Below are 10,376 nucleotides of genomic sequence, written 5' to 3'. Positions count from 1 at the left end.
TTTTTTCATCCAGAAGGCTTCCCGCGCCCCACAGTTTGGGAACCTCTGCCTTAAAGAATGCTGGAAATTAGCATTGGTAAACAAAACGCTGATTAGTGCACTTCTGCAGCCGTTGTGACTGCACATGATATTTAAACAGCCTAAGCCAGACGTGCCCAAAAAATTACAAAAAAAAATAAATAATATTTTTACACACACAACAAGCAAAAGTAGTCTGCTTTCTGTAGAAAAGGAATCTTGAACAACATCTTGTTTTATTTAAAACATAAAAAGGCTCTTTCAGATTCTGCCCAGCTGGATTTATCTTGTGTCTTTTCAGCAACAAGAACAGAATACGGCTCACCGCTGCCGAATGGCCGTACTCAAATCTGTTTTGTAATAAAAGTCACTGGATGATTGTGTTTGTATTTACCATGACATTAAAAGCAAAAACATGGTTGATAAAAGATGAATAATTAATCTAACATCTTCAAGGCTTTTCAGGTTACAATGTCATGATAAAACCACAAAATCAAGACAGAACAAATTTAAATGACCTCCTGTGGTAGGTATTATTCATCATAGTCATAAAATCATATCTTTAGAGTGCAATATGGATAGAAGATAGAAAACTACTTTAATTTGTAAGTTGTAAAAACAGATATTATGAAATGACACACGCTTTGTACAAAGTGTCTCTTCATAAAACTCACTGCTTCATCACTGAAAAGATCAGGTACAAGATGACTAAATGTGCAAAGATAGAAAATGATGAGGGTGATGAGGGAACCGAAGACCAGCAACACAGATCAAATGGAAAGAAAAATAACTGTCCACTCAGAGTGGCAAGAGGAAAAGCTGTTGTTGACAAAAAATAGTAATAATAATAGGGTGACAAACGTGTGAACGAAGGTGCTCTGGTCAGAATACACAAAAATCTAATCGAATCTTTCTCCCAACTATGTACGGTGAAAATCACCGCACTAAACGCTGAATACATCATCCCATGACAAAGCAAGGTAGTGGCAGAGTTATTCTGCTGGGATTTTTTTTTTTCTTAAGCAGGGAGAAGGAAGCTGTTCAGAGTTCAGAAGATGGATAGAACTGAATGTAAGATTTCCCCTTCCAGCAGGAGAACTGCTAACAGCTGCAGTGAAATGTTTTTTATCTGACCACATTCATGTGTTAGAGTGGCCTAGCTTAAGTCCAAACCTAAATCACATTGAGAATTTGTTTCAGGACTTCAAAATCTGTCTGAACCTAAAATGCTTTGTTAAAAAAAATGTCATTCTCTAGATGTAAGGGAAATGCCCTACAAGCTTTATTTATTAAATGCAGCAACAACTGGTTCTGCAAGGTATGGGTTGTTCTAAAATTTATTGACAAAAAATGTTGAGAAGAACGTATCATCTTCCTCCCACCTCACAATTACATACTACTATCACAATAAATCCAAATAAAACGCATAAAAGTTTGTTGTATCAACATAGTTGAGTCGCTAAACTTCTATCTGCTGCTGCGATAACTTAAGCATTTAACCATGTCGAGGAAGTCGTTAAATTTGTGCTTTGCTCAGTTTATCGCCTGCTAACCGATTTGTGACAAAGGTAAACACAAGCACGGCTAAATTAAAATTGGAAGTAGAGCATAGATGAGACTTCTGGAACACGCTCTTTAATCCTGGTCTCAGCAGCATATTCACATTCCCAAAGCACTTCTGCTGCAGTATGTAACTTTTACAAAAATATGTTTTTTACATATCTGTTAAAACCATGTCATGACGGCACAGTATGAGACAGACGATATGCGAAAAGATCGATCTCCTCCACCTTCTCCCAGTGTTGCAATCTAAACAAAATGCACCGTTGTTAAAAACAGCCAATCAGAGCCAGGAGGAAGGTCTTGGCACTGTCAATTACCCTGGTGTAAGTGCTGCTGAATGTGCTAACAGTTGGAAACAACTTAGGAAACCAATTATACGCTAGTTATCGGTGGCCCTGCTAACTAGCCTTAGCATTTGTGGCAGGCTTGGTTGTAATGTACTACCTGAAGCGTAGCGGAGATCAAGCAAGAGGATGGCGTGTACACGAGAGTGATTGACCACGCTAAGACCTTACGCCTTGCTGTGATTGGTTGTTTCTGGTCAGGAGTGTTGTATTAGTTAAAATGACAGCAAATCCATATATGGAAGGCAGAGGAGCTTAAATTTTTTTCCACAGATTATCTTGTATTATACCGTAATGACACAGTGATCATTTTAACAAATACGTAAAATACATATTTTTTGTTAAAATAACATACTGTAGCTTTAAACTTGCACAGGAAAAGCACAAAATCTAAATGACCAAAATGGTATTCGTCAGCTGCAATACATCTCCACCTTTATTTAGAAAGTGGTTTTGATGAGAACAAAACCAAAACAATCTTACCAGAAACTGTAGTCGCTGCTCCTCTGTGGGTTCCTCCTGCTGGGAGGAGGTCGGGCTAAGGCCCGGTGGGGGCGTCACTTGCAGCCACGACTCCCCCGCCTCTGCCGGAGTCTTCTCACACCTGGATGGAGCTTCATCTAAGGCCACACACGGGGGCTCTCCTAAAACCTAGCAACAAAAAACAGCAGCAAATGCATGGTCACTTGATGTAGCGACAAGACCGAGCAGTGAAACCCAACTCTGTAAGAGGGGCTTGGGGGTGGGATTAGATCTGAACCTGCTTCCAAGTGGTCCAACTACAATCAAAGAATAATCCAGGGGAATCCCCTGAGCCTCCAACATGACTGAGACACATTGGCAGTAAGACTGTCCTCATTAATTAGCCAAAGTGAATGACTGGCATGTTTCACTGAGGATGTTTTAGCCGGATTTGTTGCTTAAAAAAAAAAAAAGAAGAAAGCCCTGATATGATTCCGCAGGTGAAGGAAATGTTTGCACTGGTCAAGGATTGGGAATCAGCATCTAATTTTAGAACAAACTGACTAATACTCTGAGTAAAACTGTGTTAGTACAGCCAAGGCCGTGACCCAATAACAGGATCTAAGATGCTCTGCCACGTGCAGAAAGACAGGCCTATTCATTTCTTCACTCTTATTTTACACAGATGGTCGTCCAGTGTGCAGGGAACCGTTTCACGTGAAACTGATAAGTGATTTTGACTTTTCAGAACCTAATCGGTGATCTGTCCATGCAGTTAGGGAGGGTATCTCAGGTTTATCTTTTGGATAGAAGACCAGATGGTTTAATGGCGAAAGGCTGCAGTAAATCCACCGGCGCCTGAACACGAGAATGAACAGCTACGCTCGCTAATTTTTCCCTTCCTGGCTTCAGTGATCGCTGCAGATTGACAACGCGATTCCCGTCGCGGACGACGGCGCGGCAGAGATCACCGTATCCTGGCAAATTTCCCATCTTGAATTTGGTCAGACATACTTACCCCAGTCAATCCTCCAGGGATTCCTAATAAGCTTGTAGCACTTCATACTGTACACACTAATTAGGCAAGTTTAAGTTGGTGCAATTAGATGCTGTGCTCTTGCTTGTGTTTTCGGTGTAAGATTACCGCAACATTTTGATTCTCAATAAAAAGCACATTTTTGCCAACTTTTTTTAATTTATTTTTTCTACACATTGAACTAATATTTTAAGTTAAAATAAGTCTGGAATAGGCATGGGTTGGTTACCAGTACTCAAGCATAGTAAAGTTTTAAAAACTACAAAACCCTCTGATGTTCTTTTCATGAGATGGCAGAGAAAATGATAGAGTGATGGGATTTTCTCTGGTTGCATGGAGGCACACTTCGGAGAAGTTGTTAAAGTTACACGGAGTCTCCATGGAGGCACGGGTTTTCTCTGGGTACTCCAGCTTCCTCCCACTGTCCAAAAACACAACTTTTTTTTTAATTGATCGAAATTTCCCTTATTTATGAGCGTGTGTGTGTTTTTTTTTTTTGTCTATTCGTGTTACCCTGTGAAGGACAGACACAACCCCCCATCCTGTGCACTGCTGGTGAGCTGGCTGAAAAGAAAACGGCAGACTTTTTCCTTACTTAAATGAAGTCAGCTGTATTTCTAGTGTTATAAAAAAGAAAAGAAAGACTGATTGTCATGACAGAAAAATGAAATAAGCACCACGTCACTCTAAGTCAGTTCTCTTTGTAGTACATTTGTGACTTTTCTCTTTTAATAAAATAAAAAAATGACCATAAAAGAAATTAGGTTGTATCATATAGTGTTGTTAAAGTGTTTCCTTAAGTAAAACTGTGGTACTTTCCCCTCAAGGTTAAGATACGGTGAGAATCTCACGCTGACCCATTCCTGTTCTGCTGTGTTGGACGTTTCCAAGCAACACTGTTTATAAATATATCACGTTCTCTAATCCTCCCGTTGCTCCCTGCAAAAAGAGCAACTGTTTTTCTGAAATGATAGGTTCGAAGCGGATATAATCAGTGTTCGGCCACCATGAGATATAAACCCAACATGATTTAGGTGAATAACCTCAGAGAGTCGAATATTACGTAAGCTCTTGTTTATACAGTGTTGAGGGGGGGGAAAAAAAGAGGAACAAAGCTTCTGTCATGAATGTACATTCTGTAGGCACACTAACTTCACTAAGATTTTGTGTAGATATAGCTGACAGGACCTGTGATTCCGGGAATATTCTTTACTGATGCATGCAGCACGATGTCAGTGTCGGGTTTGTTTAACATGATTATTTTTAATTATTTTTAATCTAAATCTCACTCTGAAGTAAAACATTTGAAATGATCCTTCAGATTCACTTGGACCAGAACAAAGGGATTTACAAATGGTTTCAAAAACAAGCGTCTGGAATGTATTTTGAGAAAATAATTTAAAAAAGAAGAGGCAAGTCTTATGTTAGCATTATTCACGTATATCACAAACATTCATATGTTTACGTTTGAATTAAATGTCATGCATGATAATGTTACCATTTTGGTCATTTTTACCATTTATCCATTTACATAGAAAATATGTTTCACAGTAGAGAATTCCCTTTTTTTATTATTTTTTTGGATGCACTCAATTATTTGACGATTTGAAACTGGCAAATTTGATAGCTTAAGCTATTTTTGAAATATGCACAGAGATTTTTCTGTTTCATTAATGTTGGCAGAGATTGTCACAAATAATTCTGTCTTAACTTTAAGATGAACTCAGAAACCAAAACTTCGAACTGCTTTATAGCGGATGTTTTCCTGCACAGGCAGCAGGGAATCAAATCCACTTGGAATGCAAATATTTAATCACTGCTTATAGATGGAAAGCCAGAAAGAATATTTAAATGCTTCATTTTATCATTAAACAAAAAAATGGGCTTAAAAAAGGAACAGGCTTAAACTCGTACTGACAGGTCAAATTTTTATAAAAATAGGACATTCCTCAGGATTTTCATGCTTTTTACATGCCTATCTGTTGCTGTGGGATTTTTACAGATTTTGGCCGATGCAACAATAAAACTGGATAAGAGTTATGTTTGCCTTCCAAGCTAAGTTGTGATTATGTTTGTATCATTCTAGACAAGAGTAAAAAATAATTTAAAGATTGTGCTCACAATTATTACAACCCCGATGAGTGAATCTTCTTTAAGCAGCTTGAAACTTGTCCACAGAATTTATGTGTTGTGAATGGTGAAAGATTTTCTACATGGAGCCATTTTTACTTCTGGGTTCTTGGGGAAAAATGTCGGAAGTGATCCCAGAACCAGAGAAGCACTGATCCGATCTTTCTTGGTGGGTTCTAATTTCTAGTTTTCTTTCAGGTCAAGTCTGATTTTGAACGCATCCCCAGTTATGCATTAACATAGCATATGTTACTATGCATCTGACTTGCTGATCGTCATTCAGAGGCGATAAAGTGAAACTTTTGCGATTCCAGCATCTGGATTGTTGACCAGTGCACAAAGTGAACACTGCATTCTTCAGTTTACAATGGCAAAAGTAACAAAACTATATTTAAGATGACCTCGGGTCGCTCGCCAATACAAATGCCACTTAATGGTAAAGAAATGATGAGTCTCCATTGTAATGTAGACCAAAGCAGGTCCCTCTAAGCATGGTGGAGGTTTGGGTTACGTTTGCCCACTCAGTCGCATCGTCGCTCCACGGATTCTGCAGAATCTAGTACAACCTGGGCCCATGCGTACTAAAGCAGGGCCAGATCCCATTCAGCAAGCCCTGAATGCCATAAGCACATTGGTGTAATCCCCCACAGACTACTGAAACGGGTAACTGGATCACTTCTTTTAAAAGCACCTTAATGGATTGGCCTGGCCGTTGATTTTCTTTTTAATGCGGAGCATATCGATGTCCACCTATCAAACGCTCCGTCGCGACGTCCCGGGTTCGTTCTGTCTAAATTCTGCATCTGGAGGCTCCAAATTAAGACAGTTACAAAACCCCGGTACCTGCTGGGCTGCCCTTCACTAGGCCTCATGCTTTCTGATTTGGAAGAAACTGTCAGTTAGGGAAAAAATGGTAAGTGTGTGTTTTTTTGTTGTTTTTTTGCACAGATTTGCACAGTTGTTTACAGAAACAAGTAGCATATTTCAATAAAAACCTGCTAAAATGCAAGCTGAAGAAATACTCAGACCTGTACAAATGTGTTAGAAATAATATTAAGGACAGAGCTAATTTAAGCCTAAATCTAACAGCTCACACCTTAAACCCACTTTTGCACAAACCTTTTTCGTAATGACGCTATTTAGCTTTTTTCCCTCCCTTACTTTTAGTCCTGCACGGTTTGGCATTCACACCAAATGGACCCAGCTGGAGTTAGCCAAACAGAACCAGAATAAAACAGCTGACAACTACACAGAAAGAGATGAGGACTCAAGAGAAGAAAAAACAAACAAACCTACCCCTTCAGTGTGATCTGTGGCAATGTCAAGGTTTCCCTTGGCCTGCTAGTTATCCAGAGCAGGGCGAGATGGAAAAGTCTTTAGTGCGGCTGCAGTCTTACCTTCCATCCAAAACCCTCTCACCGCTGCTACAGCAACAGAGAGCGGATTACTGGACTGTACCATTCTGTTGTTGGAGGGGATTAGAGTTCACACAACATGGCCCCTTTCTGGGTGTGCGCGTGGCATTGGGAGTGCATGTGTGCGTCCCGCAGATGAGAGATTACCACAATCGGCATTCTCACACGAGCTTCGCAGGCAGAGTATTTATTTCATGGGCAGAGGAGAAATTTGCAATAACATTATCTGTAAATCAAATGAATGTCTTTAATGTTATGTAAAGTGATTTACATCCAAAGGGGAGGCTCCGCCTTCAAAACATGTCCCTCAAAAGGACAGAACTGGAAATTGTGAAAACTGATGCGAGTGTTCATGCTTTTTATACCAACATTTTTATTAACAGATAGGAGAACGTGTCTGAGGTTTTTTTTTTTTTTTTTTCCACTTTAGGGTTGATACCGGCGTGTGCTGTGTGACAGAAGTGAGCAGAGAAGATCAGCATCACACGCAGAGAGGATCAGAGTGTAGGACTTTGGTAGCTTTGATCAGACCCAAGTTAAAGACAGGGAATCGCCTCATTATGGCTTGTGGGAGATTAGTATCAAGTCCAACGACAAGCCATTACATAACACTGAAAAAAACGGCGTCCCTGCCAATGTAAACAACGGTTTTGGAAAACCTCAGAGAGCGGCGTTTTCCATCACCGACGACAATGTCGACCCCGACTGCGCCACAGAAACGACCGTCCTGATTCCTGATCTGCTCTGTTTGCAAGTGACAGCGATCCAAAACGGCGTCCAGTTAGGACCGGACATTTACTGTGGGTACTCACGGCTCCCCCGCCAGCAGGGGTCAGCGTGGAATTAGCTGTATGTCGGTTTTTTTTTTTTTTTTTTTTTACTTTTCCTGCCCCGCCTCTTTGGCGTTTTCCTCACACTTGTCCGTGCCGTCGCCGTCGGGCCTGGGCCCGGGCCTTTGCCTGGACGAAGTGACGGACAGCTGCCTCTGAAGCCGCAGCACCTCCTTCTGAGACTCTCTGAGGAGTTTCTCATATTCCACCTGAGACGACTGATCGGGGGAATCCTGCAGAGGCACAGGAGGCAACATCTGAAATAATGTCAGGAAATGATGTCCGTTATGGTCAAATCTTTGTTGCTTGTATGGTTTAAAATGAACTAACATAGTGTTCTAACCCATGAAACAAATGTAGATATAAAAAGTTAATTTCAGTTAGACAGATGTCAAACTTGAATGTTGTTTGATTTGTTTAACAAGACATCCGTAGACGTCCTGTCGTCACTATGCTGTATCTGTTCTCTGAAAACCTTTTTTGTTTTATAACCAACAGATGCTCAGATTAAGAAGAATCAGCTCCTATTTACAAACAGGCAATGAGACAGGCAGCCTGTTCCTGCACTGTCATCTATCTGTCCTCAGCAGTGTAATACAGGCTTGGGTTGGACGGCGCAGTACCCAAACTGTCCAGCAGAGAGCAGCCTTGTGGCAGAGATGACAACTGAGGTTGGATGGAGAAGAGCTCGAAAATGTTGGTGTTTTAGCTCGTTCTAGGCCAAATACTGTGACTTTGATTACTATGAAATAAAATGTGCGTACCTTAGCTGGTCCGAGTCGTGCCTCCAGCTGTCTGCACTCCTGCTGCAGGGCAGCAATCTCTTTGTCTTTAGAGAGCAGTGCATCAGCATGCTGGGCCAGGTCACGAGCTCGTTGGCGGGCAAAAGCTCTTTTGTACTGCTCCACAGCAGCAGGTCTGATGAGCGAAGGAGGATTCACCTAGATTAGGAAATAAAGAACTTAGTGATAAAGTATTGAATGCAATAAAAAAAAACTAATTGAACATACACATATAGTATTAAATCACACACACAAAAAAAAATCAACATTAGAAGACGTGTAAATTCGAGATGATTGCATCGGCCAACACTGGCAAAATTTAGCTCCCAAAAAATACTAATGCTAATACTTAGCAACTGACTTTCCAGTGACACTTTTTCATTTACAATCACTACCAATATTTATGTGCATAGCAAGAAAAAAAAAAAGAAAGAAATAACATAGTTAATGCTAATTATTTTATTGATCATATCTGGGTTTTTCTCTAATCGTTTAGGCCATCTTCAAATCTTAAAATGAAGTTCACATTGGGAGAAAGGCTACAGTGGCTCTGTTCGCTTTGTTAAAAACTTCACACAGCTGAAGCAGGAGAAATGCATTTTTATGACGTTTAAAACTGAGTGGTAATTTTCTTAAGCAGAATTCAGTCTTTTGCAAGTTTAGTCTGGTTACACAATTAACTGGAACCACGTGGAAACACATCACCGAGCCAGCTTATCAACAAGTTATATCAAAACAGAAACATTAGCCTAGCACAAAAAACCCAAAAAACTGTTCAATATGAAATCATCATCAGCAGGAGCAAGATGGTGGGACAGTTTTGAAGAATGTAGCCATATGTGACGAGTCACATATGGCTACATAAACATTACATAAACAAGAGAGAGTGTGCGTGTGTGTGTGTGCGCGTGTGTGTGTTTTAGAAAATATGCTGTTAACACTTGAGGCTCCAACAGTTCAAAATTTATAGGAACCACTGGTGTCTGTGATAGATGGATATCATCACCGCAGGGAGATTGAAATGCCAGATAAGTGAGAAATTCAACCAAAGACTGAATCTATCAAGTTTGCATTAGATCAGGTCTTCAGCACATGACCACGACATGGGTTATTTTAAAATAATACAAAAGACAGTCTATCACATAAAAGTATGCTGAGAGGCAAAGCGGTGGAATATTGCCACTTCCAGGTGGTTGAACTAAAATGGGACAATCTGTAGAGACAGAGGAAGAACTATAGTCAAATGGGGTTAAGACTTTGTGGCCCTCTTAGAGCCAGCCTGGCAAACTCTGATGACCAATCAACTAGTTACTGGGACCAGTAGAACTCGGAGCTCTTTGGGGAACGTGACCTTTAAACTGGGAGAGTTGTTAAATCAGATTCCAGGAACATCATCATGGCTGAGCCGAGATAACTCTATTTATAAGAACCTTTAAAACACATGTGTCAAACTCAAGGCCCGCGGGCCACATGTGGCCCGCCATGTCATTTTATGTGGCCCCCCTACCGTTTTATAGGTCCATGATTGACTTAAAATAGGTTTTGAGCACGAATTGACTACAAACTACATCTCCCACAATGCATTCCGATTGTTACCAGCCAACATTGCGGCTTCTCGCCACTAGAGAGCAGCAGAGTCACCTCAAGCTGCTTATTGATTTTCCCAGCGAATAAAACGGAGACATCGACAAGCTAACATCAAAACGTTAAAGAAAAGAAAAATCGATCTACAAGTAAGACTGTGAATGAAGATGTGTGTGTATGAGTTGGTGTCAGGGCGGCAGGTCGCGCTAGAC

At 40.5% G+C, this 10,376-nt stretch overlaps 1 protein-coding gene across 1 annotated transcript in view; it reads right to left on the bottom strand.

The window, feature by feature from the left end:
- The window catches only part of tspoap1 (TSPO associated protein 1), a 71,095-nt gene that overhangs the window by 37,163 nt on the left and 23,556 nt on the right, over positions 1-10,376 (bottom strand). The window contains exons 5-7 of the mRNA XM_015031837.1: positions 8,563-8,739; positions 7,849-8,055; positions 2,409-2,576 (exon numbers count right to left, since the gene is read on the bottom strand). Coding sequence (XP_014887323.1) covers positions 2,409-2,576; positions 7,849-8,055; positions 8,563-8,739 — 552 coding nt within the window. The remainder of the gene's footprint in view (positions 1-2,408; positions 2,577-7,848; positions 8,056-8,562; positions 8,740-10,376) is intronic.

The sequence above is a fragment of the Poecilia latipinna genome, unplaced genomic scaffold (genome assembly GCF_001443285.1).
Source record: "Poecilia latipinna isolate Pla-1442-1.1 unplaced genomic scaffold, P_latipinna-1.0 Scaffold220, whole genome shotgun sequence".
In the NCBI taxonomy this organism is placed as follows: domain Eukaryota; kingdom Metazoa; phylum Chordata; class Actinopteri; order Cyprinodontiformes; family Poeciliidae; genus Poecilia; species Poecilia latipinna.
The sequence above is the reverse complement of the archived record's forward strand: the minus strand, read 5'-3'. Positions and strand labels throughout refer to the sequence as shown.